General features: G+C 37.9%; 1 protein-coding gene across 2 annotated transcripts in view; it reads right to left on the bottom strand.

Moving 5' to 3' along the window:
- The window catches only part of LOC148659513 (AT-rich interactive domain-containing protein 3B-like), a 57,189-nt gene extending 30,786 nt beyond the window's left edge, over positions 1–26,403 (bottom strand). Inside the window, exons 1-2 of one of the 2 annotated variants that reach the window (XM_088641836.1) lie at positions 25,412–26,403; positions 21,730–22,347 (exon numbers count right to left, since the gene is read on the bottom strand). In XM_088641836.1, coding sequence (XP_088497962.1) covers positions 21,730–22,347; positions 25,412–25,447 — 654 coding nt within the window. In that variant the 5' untranslated portion in view covers positions 25,448–26,403. The remainder of the gene's footprint in view (positions 1–21,729; positions 22,348–25,411) is intronic. The other variant, XM_088641835.1, reaches the window with a different exon arrangement.
- Positions 26,404–27,434: the final 1,031 nt, after the last annotated feature.

Raw genomic sequence — 27,434 nt, 5'->3', positions numbered from 1 at the left:
CACTCACCCTGCAGTCCATGTGGGTCCTAATGCCCCAGTATAGTGATGGGGACACTGCACTGTAAAAAGGCGCCATCCTTCGGATGAGACGTAAAACTGAGGTCCTGTCTCTTTGTGGTCATTACAAATTCCAGGGCGTTTCTTGAAAAGGGTAGGGGTGTAACCCCGGCGTCCTGGCCAAATTTCCCATTGGTCCTTACCAATCATGGCCTCCTAATAATCCCCATCTCTGAAGTGGCTTCATCACTCTGCTCTCCTCCCCACTGAGAGCTGATGAGTGTTGAACGTACTGATGCACTCTGGCTGCTGTCGCATCATCCAGGTGAGGCTGCACAATGGTGGTGGTGGAGGGGATCAACCTTACTTGTAAAGCGCTTTGAATGGAGTGTCCAGAAAAGCGCTATATAAGTTTAAGCAATTATTATTATTATTTTTAAAAGACTGGTAAAACTAATAATAAACTTGGAGCTAGATCATTCAGTGTCTCACACATGAGCAATAGAACCAGAATGTCCACTCTAAATTGCACATGAATACTGTAGAATTGACAGAAAGCTATGTGCTGATGGCCAGTGAAGATATTTGTGATTGAACTGTATCAAAACACAAAGCTTTCACTTTGCAATTACCAGATTTAATGTTTTCCCTTTTTAACTGATGTGGTTATTTAGCATAAAAGGGTAAATAAATATGAGAGACATGTTTCAAGGGTATCACAATGTCAACTGGACAACTACTGGGAACCCTGAGGCACCAAGCGTATTGTAAAACTCAATTCAGGTTTTAATGATAGAGTGAATACAATGCATGAAGATAAATGTTAAGAATAAATGCTACCACTGAACATAATGCCACTTTAAGAAAGGTTACAAGATAATGGGAGGACTGAGCACTGTTCATTTATTTGGTTATAGCAGTTGATTGACCCTTAATTTTACAAATGTAAAACAATATCTTAAACTCAAGACAATGCAAAACTCTCTGATTTGGATCAATTTCCCTTTTCCCTTCTCTTTTCTCCCCATTATGTTTTAAGTGTAAGTGTTTGTTTGTAGCTTAATATTTGCTCCCTATTTTCAGAAATCCAACATAATCTACAAAATCCAAAAATGAAAATACAGACACTGTGTTGGGGGAGGCTATAAACTAAGCAAAGTGGTATCTGTGTAAAATCAGATGCAGTTAGAAAAGGTTTGAGCAATTTATTTGCCACATAAAAGTGATAATATGACATCAAATGTTTATGGCACTGACCACAAACCATGCCTGCTACAGAGGCTATCCCCCTAAAAAAAGGCACAAAGAAACGAGATCATTTCCTCTCCTAATGACCCACTAACACAGGTGCTCATCTGCTTCATTTCCATCCCTAATTGGGCCGTTGGCCAATCAGTCACGGGTCTGGGATAACCCGATTACTGATCGGATAGTTTTCCCAATAAAATCCTTTAACAGCATTACACAGGAGGGCGGCTGCCAAAACCCTACAAAGAGCAGAAATAAAACGCCTTTATGTGTGCGTGTGGGGGGTGTAAGAGCCTGTTTGGCAATCAAAGAGAGACTTTACACAGCTCCTCAGATAAAGACTTGTCACAAAAAATCAACTGTGTGTGAGGTTTAAAAATAAAAACATAAAGGGTCTCTTGTGATTTTTGACATTCCTCTTTTGATCAACATCCTCTTCACATGCGGCTGCATGCCTCTGCGTTTTGTTGCAGCAGATTTCAGTTCAATAAAACAACTGCTTAATTGAAAAATACAAAGCACAAAATGAAAGGCACCCCAAAAGGGGAAAAAACATGTTTCTACAGTAACATTTTAACCAAAACAAATTCATAATGCAATATTCAAATACAGATATGGAAATTAAAATATTAATAAATACCTACAATATTAAGAGAAGATGAGTAACAAAAATAGCACGTGAAGGATATCAAGTATGGAAATCTGAAATCAGTGGAAAAATACATTTCATATATTCCAAATTTAAGGGAAACCAGAACAGTTACCAAAAGGCGACCAATTGCCAAACTCCAGTCCAGTTTCATTTTCAATGTTTTTGAATCCAGCTAAAAGTCATAAATTAATAGCAGTTTTCATCTCTACATTTTAACATGCTTCTACCAAAAACAATCAATGTGAAATAAATGATAAAGTTTCATGGTACCAGCTAATGTTAGCTGCACTTTTTTTGTTGTTCCATTTTCCAGGCTAACACTTCTTCATTTTGTGTAAATGCTGCAATATGAATACAATCGGTTTTCATAAATTCTAAAATGCAGGGGTTTACAATTCCCATTTAGTTCATGACTGTTCAGGTAAGTAACTTGGGGCTCAGGCTAAAAAAAGATCTAGAAAACCATTCTAACTTACAGGGCTAGAGCTTCAAACTCCTCATTTAGAGATAGCTTAGTTAAGCGGAATGTTAAAATTCCAACACGTGTATTTTATATCAAGTTTACAAAACAAAAACGTAGCCTTCATGGACTACAAGTCATTTTTAGGTATTCCTTTTGGAAACCTATTTCCATAAAACAAATGTAAATGTTCTTCATATGACTGAATATTTAAAAATGACCTGCACCACACAAGTTCAAATCTGTGTAATATTAAAATTAACATTGGTTAATTCAAGATCAGTAATGGTCAGCAGTGTGACACAAGGGCCTAATGAAGTAGGTGTAATAGCTACAGGGCTGCAGAATCACCTGGGCTGAGAATTTCAACTCTCTTCTTGAAAGCGATACAGCTAACAAAATAAAGTGGCTTTTTATTTCCTTTTTTCAGTAGCATATGCGGGTTAACTAATTACAAAGCGTTCAATTCCACCTTTAAAAAAATCAGATTGTTTAGGTTACCCATAAACAGGTCATTCACATTCTATAATGTGGTTGATTTAATCCCTGAGGCCCATGGAAAGGTAAACACAGGGCAAATGAACCCGATGACATCTGTGGTGTCCAGTTACTGTTAATAAATGGCAGGGTGTGAATAACCCAGCTTTCATTTCATGTCACCGGTGGGAAGCATGCGAACATTTGAGCGAAATCCTGAACCTAAAAGCTGTCTCTCATATGGGAACTTTCTGGACTGAAGTAGCAGTATCTACTACTGCTCATTATAGAGAGCAAAAAAAAAGAATGATTCAAGTCTTGTCCAGATTTGCCTGTAACAGTAATATCCTATTCCTTTCAATGGCTGTCATGACCCCTAGTGAGTTGGAATAATATTCTTGGGCTGAGGTTTATTATACTGACACTAAATAAGCCACGTGGCATTTAACTTCTGGGTCTGGGTGCAGCTGTAAAACTGAACCCCTCCCTATTCTAAATGGATCCTGTGTTATAATAGAAGGGTATAATAAAAAGTCTATCCACACTAAAATGACTCTCAGATGAGTGTGAGGTTTAGCAAAACCCCACGACAGCAATAAAAACTGTAGCCATTTAATTTCTATTTCAGGAGACCCATGTTTTTCTGGAAGAGTACAATTTTAGAAACATTCCTTAACCTTTAGATTAAGATCCATGCGAACAATTCAACATATATGGTGAAATTAATTTGAATATTTCATAGACCTGCCTAGTGTTATCGTGTTTCAAGTCTTTGGACATGCATTCCTCTATTTTCAACAGTTCTGTACACTTTTAAATTCAATCATCACATCACATTAGGCATCTATATAAGAATTCAAAATGAACAAAAATAACATGCAATGCATCACTGAGAAGAGTGAATCGTGAAGATGAAAAAGCAGTGCTGGACCGTATATCCTGTTTAATTGAAATGGTAGCTCACCGCCAACTGGCAGAAAAGGTTGTTAGCATCCTCTATCCCATTCATAAGTGGGAGACTGTCTATTCTGTCAACCCCATACTCACATGACCCCCTGCCTTTGTCCCAGCAGCCCCTAGTGTTCTTAGCTGTCCTTATGATTGCTGTAAAAAGGAAGTCTTAAGACACCTGTAGTGCTGGAGAGAGAGCCATGAATAATTCATCATGCTCTGCTCTTTGAGTTTACAGCTAGCGACTTCTTTTAATACCATATAGTTCTCCATTTGTGACACGTGTATGACAAAGGTTTGACCTTCCAAAATCACTGGGTTAAAATAAAAACTCTTACCAATGTGGTGAAGTTCAAATAGAGCAGAATGAAATACTGGCTTTTCTTTTTTTACACATGCACAAAAAATGTTTTTGAAGAAAAAGATTCTTGAAGAAAAAATTATAGTAATACTTCTTTAGGGTCTAAACAGTAGCAATACAGTAATAAGAGTAACAAGATAAAGTTTGCAAGTCATCTTAATGTATTTACAGCCCTCAAAGGCTATTTATTTTACTAAGCAAAAGAAAAATTGTATTGAAACAAACTTATTTTCCTGTTCTGGAGCATTAAAGCACTACGTAAGTGCTTACGTCTAAAGAAAAGTTAATTTAAAAATACTAGTGTAGTACTGACTGAATTTATGAAAGCAGAAAAAACATTTTAAAATCTTTGTACAACCTTTTCCCAGAGGTTTGAAAAAAAACTACAGTATTTGCAAAGGAAGGTTTGCATCTGATTTTAGATCTAAACTATATTGTGCTGCCTGATTCCACATAGGCCAACACTCATTTAGCAAAGTGCACATTGATGACATGATTCAAAGGATAAGGGCCTACAGTTACAGTTTTAAATCCAGCCTACAGGTTTTTCAGGTTTTTCCTGCGTACAAACTCTTACACGAGACAAAGCAAGACAGGCAAGAATCTTAATTTTGCAATTCAACTGGTTGACACTTGAAAAATATGGCAATACTCAAAGGTCCACCCACATGCTTAGCATATAATCAACAACTAGACCAAAAACATTAAATTATGCCACTAGCAGGGCAATATAAATGGAATTGTTGATTTAACTTCACATCAGTTTTTGCCAGTACCATAATTTCAGGACAAACATTTTAGCTAAATTATGTAGAACCCAGCAACTTTTAAACATTCAGGGTATATTTACACTCAGAATAATGGAACAATGTTTTTGCAGTTTTTGATACTAAGTCATTACAGTAACTACCCTACTAATCTTTCGAAATTGCTAGTTTCCAAATAGCAGACAGCAAAGAAATATCCAATCCAGTCTTAGTGATGCTTCATATTCAAGGATGGAAGTTTCAAGGCTAAGCATGCCACAACAAAGTTAAATATCATCCATCATTTTTAAGACTCCATAGTCTTCACTTACGCCAAATGATACTGGTAACTGAATACCTCAATGAAGTGCATAAACATATACACATGTCTAGCAGAGCAACTTTTAATATAAACCACCTATAAAAAACATCCCCCACAAAAGAAACTAAAATTGTTAATTCCACAGCAGTTCAAGTGCCAGAAAATAGAGGAAGTATTCATCATGTAAGTAACATGTTTTGCCCACTAGAAGTCTACAATGCTATTTATCAACAACCATACTAAAGGGCTCTTATTGGGGCCATTTTAGATTGTATTGAAACAGCCTTTAACCAGACTGTAAATGTAATGGCAACAGAATTATATTCTACTACATTTGGAGTTAATCGACAATACATTGTATACTGGATACACTGCATTACAGATCACATTTCCAACAACATAAGTTTCCCACAGGAAGAAGCCTAGCCCATCTGGTGACCACCACCTCGCCAGCCTCACCCCCTAGCTATCTAACAGCTAGATGACTGTACTAGCTTGCGAACTAGCTATCTTATTATTGTAACTAAACTATATGGTCCTGAATAAGATGTTTGACCACAAAAATTAGTTCGATCATATAGCATTCATCAAAGATGTAGGCTACCCGTGATGCTGACCATGGAAGACCTTTGTGCTTGAAACACATAGGTATTTTTTTTGTTTTCTGCGTGCAGCATGTCACCATTGTGTTCTTCCTGATATTGAGGTGCTATTATTGTGTTACACCCAGTGAGGCAATAAGTCTTTTTTCACTTTGAAAATTAATAGGCAAGCGACGAAGGGAAATGGTATTTATCTGTGACCCGATGATTCAGCTCTTAAGAAACCTTCCACTTATTCTTCTACGTCTTACTAACAAGCTCTCTAGGGTCCAGAACCCTGATGTGTGAGGTTCTCAAAAACTATGGTGGCTTACAATATGTATTAATGGTTTCTTTTAATCACATACAAAAAATACATTGGTTAATTAACGGACTCATGAGCCTCTATAACAATTTCAGAATTTCACATTCATTACTTCATTTTTTTTTAATCAGCCTAGATGTGGTGGAAATACGCAAGACCGTGAGATTCCCTTCCAATGTGTGAGAATTGAGAGTTACAATGTGTAGACATTTATGTACCGCTGCGGCTGCTGGCTGGCAAATGATCTTATGGCGTATTATTACAAAACTATTTCAATATGGAATCTCGTGTTGACACATTTTTTTGGCCAGACAGCACCGATTTTTGGACAGGAGGCCCACCTGGTCTGCATGCAACTATAGGAAACCCCGACATGGCCTGGTGTGGATGTTTCCCACAATAAAATGCTTATCTAGTTTGGAATTCATCAGTAAAGTACTTTGTGCTCTCAAGAGCAGCTTACAATGAAGAATACAAATGGACAAAAGAACAAAATGGTAGTCATACTTAATCTTTGCTATTTTACCCTTCATGTCAGTTTGCCACAGAGCTCTTAACAGAATTGTACGCAGTTTTTAAAAAACAATTGCTATCATTTTAAGCAGAAAGAGTGCATCAAGTGCTAATTGTCTGCTCACTAAAATAAAACTACTTCCTTGCAAAAATGGCTTGAAACAACAGGAGTTAGTGTTATGTGCCATAAAGACAGTCTTCTCATGGTTATCGTTGTTAACACAAACACATTTTCACATACATTCACCTTGCTGGTATTAGAATTGCATATATAAAATTTGGAATGTACTGGGCTTGCATGTTTGAGCCCTTTACATGACGGCCAAGTTACAGGAACAAAATCATACAGTAGCAAGAATTCAGATTCACATTTGGATACTGCCAATTGATACTGGTTACAATGCAATGACTATCCAATTCAGACTGAATTGTATAACATTTTCAAGTATTTGAGAAAAAACAATTTTTTTTTTCCAAATTCAGTCTGAAATGCACACGACAACTCATGGCATACAGGAAATGCTAGGGCAAAATGGGCGAGGGCTACCGGCTCAAGGACGGAGATGGTTAAAGAAGCTAGTCCATCATCATCAACAACAACAACAACAGCCAAAAAGGATCCGGCTGGCGACCATCGACATCGGAACAATGACGGGCCGAAGCCAAAAACTGGCTAATTCCCTGAAGAAGCGAAAAGTGGACATTGCCTGCGTCTAAGAGACTAAATGGGCCGGCCCAAAATCAAGAGAAATAGGAGAAGGCTATAAGCTGATCTACCATGGTAAGAAGACAACACAAAATGGCGTCGGTGTGGTCGTAAGCCAGTGGATCCGCGACAGCGTCACCGAAGTAGCCCAAATCACCGACGGCCTCATGTCCACCAAAATCTGCATGGGAACCAGCACACTGCGCGTTGTGTCATGCTATGCACTGCACACTGGCTGCCCAGACGAGGAGAAAGATAAATTTTGGCACGACCTCGAAACGCACGTCTTAGCCATCGATGACAGTGAAATTCTTTTCATTGGCAGAGACCTCAATGGGCATGTTGGCCAAGCAAAGGATAATTTCCATCATAACCATGGTGGACAAGGACACGGCAACCGTAATGAAGGCGGCACCCGGAACCTAGAGCACGCGGAGACCTAGGATCTGGTCATCACCAACACCTTCAAAAAGCGGGAATCACACCTCATCACCTACTACAGAGGCAGTCGAACATCTCAGATCGATTACTGGATGGTGAGACAACGAGACTTCAAAATAGTCACTGACACCAAAGTAATCCTGTACAACAGCATCGCCCCACAACATCTGCTATTGGTGTTGGATGCCAAAGTCCCCCTTGATTGAAGCCTATGTCAGCTGGACAAGCTCCTGTACCAAAAGACCACTAGCTCAGTACGTTGCGCAGCTGGAACCTCAGACACCTTCCCGATCAATGTTGGCGTCCACCAAGGCTCAGCCTTGTCTCCTCTGCTCTTCATACTTTGCATGGATACAGTGACCAAAGATATCCAAACGAGGCATCCATGGACACCGATGTTATGATAGCAAGTGAAACGCGACACGGCCTTGAACAGCAAGTACAGGAGTGGAAGACGCGCCTTGAACGATACGGGATGAAATTGAACATCAAGAAGATGGAGTACCTGGAATGTGGTGATCAAACCGATGGCAAAATCGCAGCTTGTGGGGTCCAACTGAACAAAGTGACACAGTTCAAGTACCTTGGCTCATGTGTCAACTCCGACTGCACTACCCTCCAAGACGCCAAGATGGAAGTCAGCGCCACTTGGATGAAACGGCGGCAGGTCACTGGAGTACAGTGCAACCAGAAGATCCCTTTGCGCCTAAAATCCAAAGTCTACCGCTCAGTGGTCAGACCAGTGGCCCTATACGGAACTGAATGCTGGCCAACGACAATGAAACATGAACGGGCACTCCACACGATGGAAATGAAGATGCTGCGATGGACCCTCGGCTTGACAAGACTAGACCATGTCATGAATGAAGGGGTGTGAAAAACACTCAGAGTCACCCCAATCACTGTGAAAATGAGGGACTCGCGCCTGCGATGGTATGGACACGTGCTCCGCAGCAATGACACATCAATGGCAAAGACCGCCCTCGAATTGAATGTGGAAGGCCGCTGGCCCCGTGGACGACCATCTACGCGCTGGCTGGACCGGCTGAAAGACGACATGCGCCTCGCAAAAGTCACCTGCAGAGACGCCGCAGACCGTACGAAGTGGAAAAATCGGTGCAAAAAAGCAGACCCCACAGAAGTGGGAAAATGCGAAGAAGAAGAAGAAAAAAGCAGCAATTATGCTTCCAGACTCATCAAAGATCTGTGATTTTATTTAATCATTTAGGTTATCACAATACAGAAATGATGGTCTGGTTGCCTTAAAATTAGTTTCTTTAAATATTTTATTTGGACACCGTCACTAAAACAGTCCTTCTTGTGCTGGAGCTATTTAACATGAAGTACATTGAACAATAATTGTACATTTAACAAAGACATGCAAATAAAAGTGGTGCTGAAATTCATGTTATATTTCAGATTCTTCCGAATTTCAATTACATGAAATGGTTAAATTATTCTTTCCATGTGAACTAAACCTGATTCATGGAATATTTGTTAATAGCTCACAAAATATTATTCCAATATTTCATTGGGTGGTCTATTTATGTCAGAAATATTTAAATTTATGAACAGGTCATTTCCATTTGACACTTGTGTCCAATTCATAAACATCATGATGGAGTGAAATGCTCCTGAGCAGTTAATGGAAAGCCAACATTTATAAACCTTTTCACAAGGGTATCAAGCATAAACACCTTCATTATTTTTCAGCATAAAAGGCCATTTCTGCAATTGCAGGCTAAAGACAATAAGGAGCTTGGAAGTAATTTATGATTCACTGGACACAGTCAAATACCAGGCCTTAAAGGGCATGTGATATTTCATTTGAATTGAACAACTGCAATTAAATTCTTTGTTGAATTCTTGGAATAATTTATAATGCTTCCACTGGACAAGAACTGTGATAGGAGACAGCTCTTTATCTAGTAACAGCAGAAGGATCATATTACAGCTTGTTGCCAAACCTGACCTGAGAGATAAACCTAAGGGCTGGTGAAATAACATTTGGGCAGCTAATAGCAAAAACATTCAAGCAAAACTGAGGGGCAGGAGTTTCCAGACATTACTGATAGTAATAGACTAAATCATTTATCATTTATGAAATGTAGGATTTCTTCGAGACTTATACGAGATGTTTGACAGTATAAGGAGAGGTTGATTGCCTTAAACAAAAAACAATCGCAGATGGTTGAAATGGGTAAAACAGCTTATGCCTATCACAACCTAGCATGCAGAAGGCCAATTACACCCAACAAGGCAGTAAATGCATAAAAGACTTGTAGTGCCTTCATTTCAAGTTTGAAAATGACACACAAATCGTGAATCAGCAATTAGCGTCCATTTCTCTAAAAATGTAAGAATAAGCACTGCAAAATTAAACAATGTTCATAAAAACTTAAACCCTACATGAGCAAGCCTAAAAGCATGCAGTGTAAATCTCGTACCTGAGCAGAACCAGGTTTGTAGTAAGCCATTGTAAGATCTTGATAATAATCTGCTGAACTAAGCAAATTCTTGTTTAAATTTGGTAAAAGAGAAAGAATAAAAACAGCAAATCCTATGCCTATCGAGGACTAGATTTAGACACCTGCCAACAGAAAAAAGGCTTTTGAACAGCTGTCTGTTAACACCGCAATCTCATGTTACATACAGCAGCTTTTCCTAAAAATGACCTTTTTCTATGTAAAATTCATAACCTTTCTAATAATCTTTAAAATCGCACATAATCTGTAACAATAATATATAATAACAATATGCAGCATATAATGTATGTTTGTATATAGCTTATTATCATTTAACAATAGGGATGTTTCTGTGCAGGCCTTTTTTAACAGGGGTAAATGGTGTATTATGCTCTCTAAATGAACAGAGTGAGGTTTTTTGGACAAAATATTGGTGGACATGATCACTTAGCCCTTCAGCACAGATCTGCATTAATTTTTACACATACACCCCATGAAGTTTGGCAGAACAGATACTGTTTACACAAACATGTTTGGACAAATTAAAATTACATTGTCTAGTTCAAGTACATTTATTATCTGAAATATACCAGGTAACTTACATCTTTTATAATTCAACATTTCTTATCACAGCTTGAATCTGACCCTCAACTACCAAGCTGGTAAAGTGCCTCATGGAACAGACCAGTATATAGTAGCATGAACCAGCAGTGCTACAGATTCTGTAAAATTCAAAAAATACTTTTAATTCTCTTTCTGAGGTGACTGAGCTTCTCAATTCAGAAAACAGCCTTTAGTGAATAAACTGAAAGCAGAAAGATTTTTGAGGAGACCAGTTAATTAAACTGCACTGATTTTCTGCACCATCTGGCTTACACTGACTGAAGTACATCCACAAATCTGGAATGGGTTTTCACATTCTGAAATTAGTCTGCAATTCAAAAGCACACCACAACACTGCAACATTTTACAGAAAATTGTGAAAAGAAAATAACTGCTGATCTTACAGTAAACAGCTTGAAATAAATTAAGCAAATTCCATTTCTATAGTAGTTTCTAAAAAAACACAAGATTTTTGTTTAAAGAGAAGATAAATAAAAGAACAGAATGGTACATTGTATATATATTACATATGTGCTTTAGGCTAAAATCTGTAGAACAGGCTTAATAAGACTATCAATTATTAAAGTCAGCATTTTACAATTGCATGCTTCATGTTAGCACAAAAGTCATGTCAGAGACAAACTAAAAAATTGCTTGTTTTTACTTTGGTACACCATAAAATCTTAATATTCAGACAGAAACATACCTTGTTCAGAGACACTATCATGCATGTCATGAGAAGTTACGTTTTTATACAATGCAAAGAATGAATTACTATAATTCTGAATAGGTAATGTCTTTACACAGGTTTTTTAACTATACATTCTATTACCTATTGTTTCACAGTAATTAAAAAAAATGACACACTCAAACAAACTGAATTTTAACTTGAGGATCATGTTTAAAATAATGATTTGTATCTTACAGGTTGCAGTGTATGAGTTGCAAGATCAGTTAGAACTTCTAGACACTAAAATGTTCTGTATGAGTAAGCAATGTATCAAATAAAACAACTGACTAAGCAAAGGTCTTTTGATCTTATTTTATAAATATTTCAAACCCATCTGTAAAATCATTCCAATGACAATGTAATTCTGTTAATAAAAAATCCTTCTGACTAGGTGTTCACAAATGGGCAGTTCTGCACTAAGACTGTTAATTGCATTTATAGGTACAGTAAACCATTATGCAATACAAAAAAAAATGAATAATCAATTATAATTAAGAGAACTAATCAATAAAATATGGAAGAACAATGGCCATTTAAGAAATGTCATTTATATAGTACTTGCAAACAATGCACACTGCAAAGGGGCGATTCATACTATGCCCATTTCCTCTTGTCTTAGATGTTGCATATATTGCAATAAAAGCTGAATGTTACTGAAATGTCTTTTTGAAGCTTGTTACCGCACAAGAAAATTGCATTTACTTGCAATTTAAAAGGCTCTTAATTGAATTCTCCTCAGCACACAGAATTGAGAAAATAAATGGAATTTCATAAGGCAGCACCACAGATATTAATCTACACAAATGTTAGCTGTTGTCCAACCCCTGCCCAAAGACGATTCCACTCGCATTTCCAGTGTTGTGACCTTTATGGCACGTTCATTGTGAAACACAGCTGGTGGTAATGCATCTCTCCTTTACAGTTCTGACCTTGTATTTTATTCAAGAAGTCTATTCCCTTCTAAATTAAAATACATCTCTTGGCGAAGATACAATAACTTGAAATTTAGAGCACATCCCCCCCTTTTTTTTTTACAAAGAGCCAAGAAGACAATAGTTGAAACAGAAGGTCAAATGGCCAGAAAACGAGCTGCTACAAGTCTTTGAGATGTAGGGTGTCTGCCTCTTGGCACACCTGTTGAGGCTTGAGCAAAATGTGTGTCCCCAGGCAAAGTCTAACAAAATGGAGATTAATCACAGCAATTAGACCATCACCCCACAATGCACAGAGGCCACAGAAATCAGACCAAATGGCCCCATGCCCCACCCTGAACTCCCTTCAATAAAGAAGGGAAGGGAAAGACAAAGAGACAAGTTGGAAGAAGCTTATCAATGTGTCAGCGCAAGGAGCCAAAGCAAACAGATTTGCTGGTCATTGGGAGCTGTGTTAGGCAAACAGCTAGCCACATTTGCTCAGTTAAATCCCTTTCACCAAGATATCACATTCCTCAGCCTTGAAGCTCACCCTCCAATCATTTTAATGTCACTTTAACAGTTTGGTGTTGAGAAACAAGAATAAAGTAAACCACAAGACTGAGAAAAAAAAAACTATACTACGGTTCAAGTCCTTCATAGGATGTACTTTCTGAAACCCAAAGTTTCCAAACCAAAAAATCTATTAAATGTCTAAAATCACCATAGATTGCATTTTATTTTTTTTAATCAATATGCATTTTGTACATGTACAGGGGATGGAGATATAGAAACTGTCAACAGTCAAAACTGTGGCCTTGCTGTTAAACCTCTGCCTTTTAAAACGAGCAAATATTTTTAAACCTCTTCACTGGTTCAAAAGATCTAATTGGAAATGCCGTTCATATCTTAAACCTCTCAAAGAAATGCCATCCACTTTAACAGCTTTTTACAAGCAAACAGTCCAATGTATGCCTTTTCTTTCAAACCAGTTTTATATTCAGTTTTATTGTCCTGCAACTAAACAGCGAGGTGAAAGCCAGAACGTTTTAAAGGCTACTCTACTGTCAAGGCGCTGAAAAAAAATAAAAGCTTGCAGACTTTTGTTTAACCTGCTGCCCAAAAAAAAAGTGTAGTTCAAGGAAAAAAAATACAAGCTATGGCCTACATTTTAGCTTTTGAAATACTATCTGGATCATTGGTTTTAAAATCTTTAACCAATACAGTACAACTTTATTTCTCAGCTTTATTATATAAAATATATCAATCAAATTGACTGTTCTGTCCAAGAGCACATCAGTTTTCAGCACACCTCATAGTTCTCCTTCAAGTATGAAGCCTATTCTGGTATTACCGATGTATAATATGCGTTTGCGTTATTGAAGTTATTAGCTTTACTACTAAAACAACGGTTATCATTGACATTCATGTTGGCTAAAAACAACTATGGCTGTAGAGCACACTACTGCAACACTTTCATTAAAGTATCATTCCACCATTAAGAAGGGAGTGCATGAGTTTGAGTTTATACAAACAACCCTATCAAACTGTGAAACAAGTTGGGCTGGCTTTATCATAGCATTCATTTGCTTGCTCAACAGGACTTGCACGTTCCCCCCCCCCCCCCACAAGTATTGAGCAAGAACACGCAGACCTTGAGACATTAAAACAAAACTACCCATGACTTTTCTATAAGATATGAGTGCCAGACCGTAGAGCTTAAATAGACTTTTAAAAAACAGAAAAACTACAATCATATGGTAGTAATGAAAAATATACATTAGTTCTTAAAAATGCCATTTATGAATGTGGCATTAAATAAATTATAAGCTTAAGCACTGACTATTTTTACATGTAATTACCTATGTTTTGGAATGCTCCCAATGTTTAATAAAAGCTAAAAAAGGAAGTGTGGGTTTGTCCAAGTTTATAACCTGTATCGTTATATAAAAACGTAATGTACTCTAATTATATCCGTGTGCATTTTACATTCTCAAAATCTTCCTGTAACAAGCCATAAAAAGACTTCTTGTAGGAGATCTCAGTCAGGACATAGCCTTTCTCATGAATCCCAGAGGTTTCTCTTGCTTTAAGTTTCTCATTAAAAGGCAGATCAGCTGTTGCACATCTGGAAAAAAAGAGCTGGTGCCAACAACCAGCTGGATTAGACAGAACATTCATCCAGTAAAGGCAGACAAATTCCACCCACAATTAACAAGTCTATCAATGTTTCAGTTATAGGACTCAGCCAAAGGATGAAATACAGTCATAAAACTACATCCTCCAGTTGTGCAGCAGCTCCAGAGGAGTTAGATTCTTAAATGGCGTTGTGCCAAATTGCTTCTGAAGCTGAGAAAAGGATCAGAGTAGTGATGTTAAATAAGGTTAAGTCCTACACACTAGGAAATATTGTCTTTTTTATTTTAATTTAATTTTACAGACATCTTTTTAGTGGTATACTTCTTTATCCTTAGTATCCTAAAATATAAATGCATCCTTATTAGTTAAATGTGTGATACTTATTTTACCTTCCCAAGTGACACAAATTGATTAAATATTTGACACAACCTTATTCATTGTTATTCAACATCTTCACACATGCTGTGCTGTCTTGGAAAGTGTTCACAGGCATTTTGGCAGGTAAACAGACACACCTGACAGAGCTGCTTTCAGCAGAAAAAAAAACATGTCTGATCACAAGGCATTTGTCGTACCTCCAGGTGGCAAAATTTGTGAAATCTGGGGGTCCACACAGTATGACCCCGACACACAACACATGAACTCCTCTTCACTATGAGCTACCGTCTGCAACAAATGACTAGTTACATATGCCAACTGTTTTATATGGCACTTTGTCAGAAAATTACCTTCTTGAACACTGCATACATCAATTACATGAAAACACTAGGAAATTATGTTATTGAATAACTTGATTTTAATACATCGCAAGCATGTTGCTTTAAGACTCTGGAAATTTTCTTATTTTTTGTAATTTGGTTTTGTCAAACAACATAAGGCAATGTTACATGGAAATAATGATTAAAGATAAGCATGATGACTATATCTATTTTACTACAGCATTTAACTAAACCGTGACATCTCTCTTGCCTGCTTGAAAGTGTTTGACGTGTAAGCTGTACACTTTACTTTCCATTACCATAGTAGACTGGGAGAAAGAGCACTTCTTCCACGGAGCCATGGAAGGATGAGCTACTCAATTAAAGTGGTAAACTTTTCACAGATCAACACCAGTCACCACCACTGCAGTTTCCCCCCAACACCTCAATCCAAACATTTGTCTCTAACAGCAAGTGAATGAAGCAAACCATGGTGAAAATGTGAACACAGCTAGGAATGAGGAAGTAAGCAGACAGATAAAATGCCTGTAAAATTGCTTACCCTCTTCTACCCTCTAGTTCTTTCGTTACAGCTTCCCCTATGTTTTGTGAAATGAATTAACAGCTCACAAGTCCCAGGAAGTCTGGGGTGCGGTCTTTGACTAGATTGAGCTCCAGAGGAGAATGCTTACTATCTGAAGAGTTAACTCTTTAATTCTGTCTGGAATGTTTCCTTTGGGTGGGGCAGTGCAATCTGGAAAAAGCAACCCCCTCCTCCTCTTTGGAGCTGAATTAAATATCTTAACACAAGGTTTGAGAAATGTGTAGTCTCTCACTAAGCTCTTTCTGTGTAAATCCCAGACCAACACACTGATCTAATTAATAATGAACCAAACTGAAGGCCCAAGAACAGTCACACTGAATTCCCTGCATAATGCCACACACATTGAAAAGCAAATGTTTATACGCTCATTTTATAAACATTTTGCAAACACAAAGCTAAAGTCTGTTTAAAGATCAGAAAATGGTATGGTGAGCATGGGGCCTGCTGTGATGTCACACTGTCTTTTTATTCTTATTACTTCAAAGAAAAAAAACATACTTTAACACAGTTATTTAAAAAACACAAGCTTGGGTGTTAATTCGGGTTCGGTTACTTTACCAAATTATTGCAGAAATTTGATATGTATGAAGAAGATATAGATTTTAAAAATATATATTTTTATGTAAAAAATAGGTGGATCATTTTAAAAATTACTTCATCCTAACATCTCATTTTGCCAATAAAAAATAAAGCATAGAGACCTATACAAACCTTATTTGTAGCATACTTTCATCTCTTTTCAAAAAGATAGTATTTCCCCTTTATTTCTTACTCACTTTCTCCAATTATTTTTAATACCTATAACGTAGTATTCCATGCTCATGGAGCATTTTCTGACAGCTACACCATTTCAAAGCTCAGGAAGTGAAGACCTCCCTAGGTGAAACACAGCAGACATTCGTTTAGAATACCACTCTTAGAACTAATGGTATAAGGCTTTCCCAGTAGCCACAAATACTTGAAAGTTTTTTTTCTGTACATAATAAATAAATCAAACCGTCTTTTGTTTTATTAAGAGCAGGGCTAAGAACGGCCCATTCAAGATAGTATACGAGGTAAATCCATGAGCCTTCACTTCACTTTTGGTGGTCTTGACTTAGTTGCCTGGGGCTGCAGTTACCTTGGGAACTATATGATTTGAGCCTCCTCCCAAATGGGAAACTAACCCACAATCTAAAACAGACAACTGAATACCTCAACCACCTAGTTCCATCTGCCCTCAAGATAAATGAGACATTTAAGGTACTCATCCAGAGCAAGTACCGATGCCCCAAAAATATTGGTTTTCTGTGATGTAAAAAAGTAGCCACCATTGGTAATCTTGCTAAAAATGAAGTTAAAATAATTAATAGGTAACAATTTCAAATCTCCATTACTTTGTCAACACCATGCCGAGTCAGATACTTATACAATCAGAAAGATGGAAAACTACAAGTATCTAAATTGCACGACAAAACCATATCCCAAAAATATTGTAATCAAACAATTTATTTTTGTTCATTACCTAAAGAGCAACAATAATAGTAAAAATTCAATGGTTCCACAAATTACTCACTTTACTCTGGATTGTATAATTTTAATCAATTTGAAGTAGCTGAAGACTTACTTCTTACACGGGCTTGATGGGTTGCTGGGAAACAGCTAAATTATGCAACAGTATTCAACAAATAGGTCCTAATGCATTAGCAACACAAGAGGATGGAGTTTAATGATCTAGAGAGAAGCGGACATAAATCTCCCTTAAATGGCACGGTCAGGGCAATGGTATAGATTCCACTATCAGATTTTGCCTTTCCAATACAGCAAAAGCTGGAAATGAAACCTAGCCTTTTTACAGGGCAGTCAAAACAACCCCAAAATTAAAAAAATTAAGCAAATACGGGCAGGACATTTTATCCTGCTCCTCACCAGCCCTCAACAGGTTTAAATGTAATTTCCTCAGTGCATTAAAAAATAAAGCTACTTAAAATAAATTGCATTCCATCTGACAACTTAATCCCCCTCTCCTAATGTACAAGGTCTCTGAGGGGCAAGCACATTCTGAGTATCTGCCTCCTAAATTAAAAAAAAAACAGCAGATACAGGGACCAATACCTATCATTAAGATGTAGCCAAGAGAACTACTGGATGATTAATCTTGGCGTTTTGTTGATTAAAAACCTATTAATCACCATGGATTAGTCCAGGCCCTGCACTTGCTTGACAAGGGGTGTGGAAGAAAACGTGGTTGTCAGAATGCTCTAAAGGGATAGTCCAGAGGTCTCAAGAGAGCCAGATGAAGGCCTCGTTTTCTGGAATAGGCCTTGTCAACAAGAGGTCTAAAAACTGCTAGGCCTCACCACTGACAGCCTTTCTTGACAGCATGTTGCCAAGGTTCTTTTGTCTGTTCTCTTGTTTAACAATTATTTACTCTGCTGTTTAGGCCAGGGGCGAGGTCAAAAGACATACATCAATGACAAAAATGGACCCCTCCACATACACAGATATATACAACCACCCCCCACCATCATTTTAGGGACTGACACAATGCATGCGACATCTGTTGCCCTTCTCCAAAACCCTCATGCTGATAAAGCAATCAAAAGAAATTTAATAATACCCTCCCTCCCAAAGAAGGCACAATTTAAGTTAGCAGTGAAAGGCAACTGAATATTACATGCAAAGAAATAAGATGTACAGGTAATAGACAGATTCAGCTGCAAATCCTCTACCCTCTCACTCTGAAGAAACAGCAGACAGTCTACAATTATGAGTCATTCTCCACCACAGTTTTTCCCATAATGCAGCTAGCAGGTTTATCCAACTCTCTTGCTAATGTTTCAGTTTACAGATAACATTCCCACCCTTCAGTCAATCTGTACTGCTGCTGAATGATACACGTCTGTGGTAAACCCCACCCTCCTGCTACTACAGCCTCTTTGATCTAGCACTGTCCCTATTCTCACATAAAGATGCTATCTGTATTTTACGATCCCTGGGAGAGAAAAATAAAAATAAACAGCAACCACACCACAAGCGCACGTGGCGTTTGTCTGTTATGCACAAACAGCTGTGCGAGAGTATGTCCATGTGAAGCTCTGCTGAAATTAGGTAAAACATTCCATGAGAAAAATTCACATGGAGAAGTTTGGACTGATTGCCATAATAAAGTACAATATCCCAGCAATTTGAAACAAGATTGCTGAACCACAAAAAGATCATCATACGGAAGAATCAAAACAATCCTTTTAAATGGTCAAATGTGGAAGGTATAGGAGCTCAGGATCACTGACAACTAGACTGCACAACTTGTGGTTATGGACTATTTATATTTTCGCAGTGTAAAAAAAGACAGCTTGGGGTTTGGCACACAGCCTCCTTCAAACTGTGTCGGCACGAGCTCATTGACGAACTGTCAAAAGTTCAGTACTGTACTCGCGGTCTTCCACACTCCCACACTCCGGCTCTGGCTGTCTCTAACTCCACTGCTTGGATGCAGGCCAGCCTGCTACTGGATTGCCAGAAGCCCTTTCCTGGAAGGCCGAAGAGCACACTTTGAGAGTTGATTCTGGCAGAGCGCCAGGCCACACTTCGAGGATTTTGGCTACAAAGGCATGCTAGTCTCTTGAGAGTAATGGTGTGACACAAAGACAACGGACGGGACACAAAGGCAGATTAACCATTACTCCCAGCAGGAGCAGTTCACCCTTTTAGTAAATCAAAACAAAGCATGTGACAAAAGAAAAAGAAAAATCTGATGCAGGGTTATTATTCTCCAATAAAAATACACCTTTGCATAAGCTTCATAGCCCTGTTCCTCATTATAATATATACATGTATCCATTTAAGGAAATAAAGTAAACAACACAAATTTAAACCAAATTCTATTTCAGCTTTCACTGGTTTGACAAAGTTTATTTTATAAAAATAATAGACAAAGACCTCAGGTCTAAGGAGGACAAAGTGAACTATCATAAAGTTCAAGTCAAGAGTATGGTTAAAATAGATGATAAATAAATGGTTAAATTGGTTTGCTTGTAAAACAAAGTTGAATTGACTTTGAGACTCTGAGATGCATTACAATAATCTCTTATTACTGTATCAAGTTTAATCCCCTTTTGTCTGTTTAAAAGTTCATTTGGCACTGATCAATATAATTTGTAAATCTGAAACTACTTACATTTCTAGTGTGCAAATGTATTTTGGAAATACACCAGTGGGTTGTGTGAAAGTATTTTACGCAACGCTAAAAAGGAATCCTTTGTGGTAATGAAAAATACAGATCACATATTGCTCTCAAAATGAGATGTGAAAAATAAGATCCACTCAAATGTTGGGGCAAAATGGCTACTCCACTACACTTCAGACATGACTCCAATTATGGAACAAATAATAGGTTTATTCCATGCTGAAATTTTCAGCATGGAATAAACCTTTACTTGTTCCTTTGCAGCCTACGCATGCTGATGCAGCTACCCACCTGAACTACTTCATGACTACAATTATATTTAGTACTGTTTATTCAGCTGGGGCATTACTGTCAGACAACTTGATATCCTTGTTTATGATAGTGAATCGATTAATCCGAGTTGTTTCAAGGGACAACCAAGGAGCTGACAAAACTAGTTTTACCTTAAGCTCATACCACTGAACATTAGGATCAGGCAATGGGTTTATTCCATGCTGAAAAGAAAAGAAAGGAAACACAAAGTTTCGGCTGTGAAGCCCTCTTCAGGCGTGAGCCCACCAGTTTCACATCAGATCATATGGAAGTGCCAGGCAGGAACTTTAGCACACAAACACAAGCTAGTCACTGTAATTACTGAAGTTACATCTTGCTACACAATTTTGACTATTGTGTGCATTGTTCATTTGACATTAACGGAAACAATATGAAAATACTTTCAAAGAATGACCACACTTTCTGATGTGGCATCTGAGACCGTGAAAAGGGGCTGAGATATGACTCACTTCTGTTAGTTCACAGCTGGTGCTCTGCCTGCCATGTTGAACAACAACAAGAAAAAAAACTGAATGCAACCACATCTTGAGTACAGAAATTAAAAGCTGACTAAAACAGCAGAATAGACAAATGCCTCCGTTCCTAGAAAAAAATGTACACTTCTAGTAAGCAGTCTTATCTGACAGGACCTGCCGTTTTCACTCTATTGAGAAACTTTTTTTTCCCAAAACCAGCCACAAATTAAGTAATTAATAATTATGTAGCTGGAAAATGGATATACGCATTTCAAGCTGAATATGCACATAATTAAAACTTCACAAAACCTACATTTTAATTATTAATTGGTCTATCATAATATCAAATCAAGGGATGGAAGATGAGAACACTACATTCAAAGACTTAGGTTAATCCATGTCTACTAAAGAAAAGTCCCACATCAATTTCAGGCTACAGTGGAGAAAACTCACATTCTATCCAGCTGTGGATACAGCTTCCAGTTTGATAAGTTATCCCCCACCTCAGAGTCCAAAAAGAATAAAGGACACACTGGACAACTATGCTAAATCTGATATCTCAACATGACAATTAGTGAGACACACGTAGAACCACTCATCCATTTACCTTTTTCAGAGTTGGATTTAAAGAACCCTGTCTATGGCATCGTGTTTCTGGTGGACATTCATAATCCTCCTCTTATCTCGTTTTGAGATTCATAGGCAGAAGAATATGACATGTCTCAAAATTTAAAGTGAGGCACCCCCCACAAAATAGAATGATGACAAAAATAGGACTTTTTAGTCTTCACATCTTTAAACCAGCATCAAGGGAATCCTCTGAGTGGAAGACTAAGGCCTTACCTGTTTGAACTGCTCGTCGTAACTCCAGTCTGCTTGGCCATTTGGGGACGTGGACGAGTGGGGTCCAGTTGGGGAGTGACTCTCCTCTTCAGGCTCCTGCTTCACCTTGACAGCAGTGGGTGGGGCACTCGTTGAGCTAGCAGGGGGGGCATAGGATCCCGATGCAATGCGGTGGCCTTGTTGAAGTGCTAGAGTCTGCTTCCGGAGGTACTCTAGTCCCCCTCCTTCCTCCTCCTCACTTCCATCCTCCTCACCTTCCATCATATCTTCATCCTCCGAGTCCCGGCCTCCATCCTCTTCCTCGTGCTCCGAATCTACACTGCTCTGGTCCGAGGCCCTCTGTCCACCAGCGATTCCGCCGGGCAGACTCTTATTCAGGTACCCCTGGGACAACTGACTTCCTGAAGCCCGGGCAGCTGCCAAGATGGCCTGCTGTGCTGCTACCTGCTGGGCATACATGATATGGGCTTCGCGCAGATGGCGCTCCTTCCTCTCGCGGTTTTCCATTTCGAGACGGGCCTGCTGCTGTCTCTGCAGCTGCTCCATCACCGCCTCCAACTTGACCCCGGCGTGGGCTTGAGGGTACGGTGGGCTCAGGCCCTCCTGGGACAAACTGGGCTAGGTGCACAGAGAGAGAATGGAAGAGAAAGGGGGTCAGTACATCAGCAAAAAAAGGGTAACTTGAAGCAACACTTCACAAAACAAATAGCTGAGGTCCAATCAATCTTCTCCCTCTTTCTAGACTTGCAGATGATGTGCAGTGGACACAAAAACCTGCCTTTTCCTTAACATGTGGAACAGTTTGATAACACGGACATGAGTGTAAAGGAGCAGTGTGCCTTCATATAAAAACCATAACTTCACTTCTCTCTCTAACAGTCATAAAGATATAAAACAAGATGCTTCATGCCTTCAGACAAGGCAAGTACATTAAGAGAAGAAATGTTTTCTTGTTTAAAAAAGCAGGAGCAGAAACCATATATTGCCAACAAAAGATTTTTTTTTACTGGATTTTAACAGTTTTTTTTTCTAAACTACTTTTCTGAACTTGCATCAGACATCCTGTAAAATATATTTCTCCTTAAATCCTATTATTTTTCCTAAATCAAAACTTCTGTCAAAATCTGAAGCACCAACAAGGATGACCACAGATTTTTCAATAAGGTTCATCATACACATTGATTCTAGCACACTCCTGAATCCATAAAAAGGACACTGAAAGCAAGATACAGAGATCTTTTTAAGATAACTTTATTGGCCATATACAATTTCTTGCATTAGGAATTTGTCTTTTTCTTGCTCTCCATGAGACACAGACAGGGAGAGAAGCCTGGGGTCAGAGTGCAGGGTCAGCCATTGTACAGCACCCTTGGAGCAGGTGGGGTGAAGGGCCTTGCTCAGGCGCCCAACGGAGTAGGATTCCTCTGCCGGCTGCGGGATTTGAACCGGCAATCTCCAGCCACAGGTGCAGATCCTTAGTCACAGAGCCACCGCTCCGCCCCAGCAACAGCAAAGATACAGCATCCCTCGATTTCACATTAATCTAGTAAGTTTACATTCTGAAACTAGAGTCTGACAAACCCAAATTAATTTTTTTACCCACTTCTGCAGTCATGCCTTTATTTCACTTTGTAAGTGACAGCATATACTTTCCCACTCCGTCAGTGAATGCAAACACTGATGTGATAAAAAATCCAAACCAACATTCGATGTTAATTTGTGCATAGGCTGAGGCAGAAAAGGTTAGCCTGCTCTTATGACCATTACTGGGATTTTTACATCTTTCAAAATATAGAAAAGACTGTATATTTGAGAAAAGTGTAAAACAAGCCCTTGAACAGAGCTCATATTTTAAATGGAACAAGTAATATGTTTATTCCATGCTGAAAAAAAGAAGAAGAAAGAAAACACAACGTTTCGGCAGTGGAGCTTTCTTCAGGTGTGAGAGAGACGAGGCAGTAGCATTATGGCGTTCGTTCAGGGAAATATTACAGATGCAAATGAACGATTAACTATTTGTATGGCATGCATTATTACAATAAGTTTCTTACTGTAACCCCCACCCCCAGAAAGAAAATAAAAACGTACGCTTTAAAACGTACAGGATTTCTTCAATCTAGATCATTTCTAGACTATGGACAGCTGTCAGAGCAGTGTTTTTCCTTCAAAACATCCACATTAAAATTTAATTGCCTAGGATCAATATCCCGAGAATTTCCAATTCGCTTAATGCCGCCCACTTTACTGTGAGGTATGCGTAACGTATATAAGACAGATAAAAGAAATTAGTTGCGGGTTGTCCTACAACGTGTAAATCATAAATGTAAATAAACAAAAGAATGTTTATACATAATATCAGAAGAGATGTGGAAATGTATTCTTGGTTCTGTTAAAAAAAAGAGAGGGAAGCAATATGGATAGAAAATTACATAATTGTAGGTTTAAAAAAAACGTGAGTTTTCCCTATCTATAGCTCAATTGTACCTTTGTAATTATGAATAAAGTAATAATTCATTTAAAGATAGTAACTTAGGATATATGCGACATTATTTTAGCAAATATTTTCGATTTAACGATCGGTAAACTCAATATTTTTAGTTTATTAGAGGCTTACAATCGTTTGAAACTGATGTACTTCTATAGGTAGATGCCAGAGATTTTACTTAAGGCATTTTAAATGATTTAATTAACACAAAATAAAGGCGAAACGTGGAAAAGGTTTGCATACACAGATGTACTTTACGTTTTAGTCACAAATATACCGACTCAATACTGCTGTGCAATGCGTAAACTACAAGCCTCGTTTTCCCCGGATCTGCAATAAAAGTTTAGCTCACACGCGGGCAGCCCAGAAGCAGGGATCGTGTTTTTTAGTTTAATTAGACTTACAGCATTCTCAAAATTAAACACAGGACGCCGCTGTCAAATATCTGATGTATAGCCTATTTCTTTTAACAAAAGCTAATCTTTGTTAAAAAAACATACAACCGAAGACACCTTGTTTCACAAAGCTAAGCTTTTGTATTGAGTTCTTCCCTGTGGTTAAACTGTTTCCTAAAAAAAACTGTTTATTCAGAGACTAAAATATTTTAAGAACGTTTACAGATTATCCTGCTTTATTTTTAAAATAATGTAAAAACAAATTTATAGAACAAACTTGCATTGAACCATTTAGGATATTTGCACGGGGCGTTTCAGTAGGAAGGGAATGAATGAATCAAACCGTCTCCTTACTGTAAACTCAAGATATTATGCCTTTCGTTTTAACACAAATTATCGACTAACTCAGACCACTTGTAAGAGTAGCACGAAAACGTTGTAAATATACGTTTGTACGGATACTTTTATTACTGTTAACAGCCTGTTAAAATATTTCCAGGTGGCGGTTTACTATTGAATGCATCCTTTGAAGTTTGCAAAATGTATACATACCCTCATGTAAACAAAAAGTAGCACGTAGAACTAAATAATCCAATTCAAACCAAATCTCCCTGGACATAAAACAGACAATCGAAATTAGTCAAAACAGAAGTAGAGTTTGATTTCCCCCCCTTACAATCACCGATGTTCTGTTAATTTCCGCTCCGCTTTGGGAAGAGATCCAAACCGATGCCATTTCGCCTTGCCAATACTACCAGCGCTAATACATATCAGAGCTCAACGCTGATGGGTGAAAACTCACCATTTGAGCCTTGCTGCTACCGGAGTTGTCCACCATCCCTCCTAACCTTTCCTCTTTCTGGAACGAATTCAAACAAAAATCCACTTGGGTCCTGCAGTGCTCCACGAAATCCCGAAGCGGTTGAAAGTTAGCCGACCCTTTATGACTATGTACGAAAAGAGGAATTTCTTAATTTATGATTAACTCCCCCAGACCCCCCGTCTTCATTCCTCGGAACTGTGTGCCGGCTCTCACACTCCCTGCTTGTCTTTTTGCTGAATTAAACCCCCAGCCTAAGGCCCGCCCTGTCAGCAACAAGTTCCTGCCTCAGGGCTCAGAAACACTGTGGAATAATTACGGCACGTATGCAAAACATATTTAAATCTATGCAGAAATCCGCATAAAACTGAGTATCTTGATGACAGTGGTAGAATGGTAACGACGATCTTTAACGGGAAAAAAAAAGTATTTTCTTAGATGAAATTATTGTTGCTGTTGATGTTGAGAGTGCTAATTGACCAATACCAAAGTAAGTGAATTTGTTAATAAGGATGTAACGCTATAACGCGCTAAATAACTAACAGAAATATGTCTTTATCAATTATATTGTCTAAAATAGAACGTTTGTAAACACGTATTATTGTGAATCAACATATCTCAAAGAAAATGTTATTGTGTAAAGTTAGAAATTCAAATTATACTCAATCGAGAATTTTAAAAGACTTTCAATAATAATGTTTGTTTTAAAAGTGTACGGCTGGTTTACATTAATGGTTCTACAACAGTTTGTACTGATAACTTGAAACCAACAGGCAAACATATGTACAGTAATGCTGCATGAAGCTGCATTTAGAAGCTCATAAATTCACCCATCTTAAGCAGCAAACTCTGCATTGATTTCCCAGATTTAATTTGTAGGTATTATGTATCCTGATAATTAGAACAATTGATATAATCATGATATCCATAAATGCTCCAAAACAACTTGGCATGCAAAAAATTCCGTCAACTAGCTGTATAGAGGATAGGGTATAGAGGAGACTTTTTTAAGTGCTCAAACTACGTTAGACAACAATTCACATGATATACAGTATGTAGAAAATGTTAGAACAGGGAACTGTAAAGAAAATAATATAATAATAAACTTTATTTTATAAGCGCCTTTAAAGGTGGCTTCTCAAAGCGCTTTACAGGATGACAACAATAATAAATAAGAAGAATACACAAGATAAAACACAATTACAATATAGAGGAGACCGTGGATGGAAACAATGTTAATTTCATTATAAAAAGTGGAAAGTAATGTACGACCGAAGAAAGCTCCGCATCTCATTGCAGAATTACCCTCTGCTTGTTCCTTATACTGTTTATCCTAAATATACATTATTTTTCAGAAGTTAGATTTGATTTTCATCTCTTGGCAAATTTCAAAACTGTTTTTAATTGTACACTTGCTTATTGTTTATTTACCACTATATTTGTTGTTGTTTTTATGTGAGAAGCCCATATTGCTTTTTAAACTGGGAATCAGTGGCTTGTGTTTTGTAAAATATACTGCTCTGTGTCCTATGTAGTGGTCTGACTGTCATTATTCACTGCAGTTCATGCATGATTCCAGTGGAAATGTTGTTTGAAAGGTTATTGTTTCAACATATGGCAAAGAGGAAATTTTTATCAAAGATGTGCAGCTACAAATTCCAGCCTGATGAAACATAAAATTGACCACAATATCTGACAGAAACTGAAAGCTTTTAACTGAACTTTTTTTAACTCAGGTTGAGTCAGAAAGAAAATTACATTTTAAATCTAAACATGAAAAGCTTTCACTTAACCATTCCTACTTTTCTATACAAAATGCTACATTCAACCTGCTTTATCAAAATTAATTTAGACTTTAATAATCAAGTATCTGCAATTAAATTAAAATGCCAATTAATATTCTGAAATGTCCAATTGTTGGTGTCATGGATATACTTTAGGTTATTCTGAGCTGAATGTTGCAGCTTCTATGATACTTAATACATATCAGAGGGCCAGTCTAAGT

The sequence above is a fragment of the Lepisosteus platostomus genome, chromosome 7 (assembly GCF_059453375.1).
Source record: "Lepisosteus platostomus isolate fLepPlt1 chromosome 7, fLepPlt1.hap1, whole genome shotgun sequence".
Taxonomy (NCBI): Eukaryota; Metazoa; Chordata; class Actinopteri; order Semionotiformes; family Lepisosteidae; genus Lepisosteus; species Lepisosteus platostomus.
This window is presented reverse-complemented; position numbering and strand designations above follow the sequence as displayed.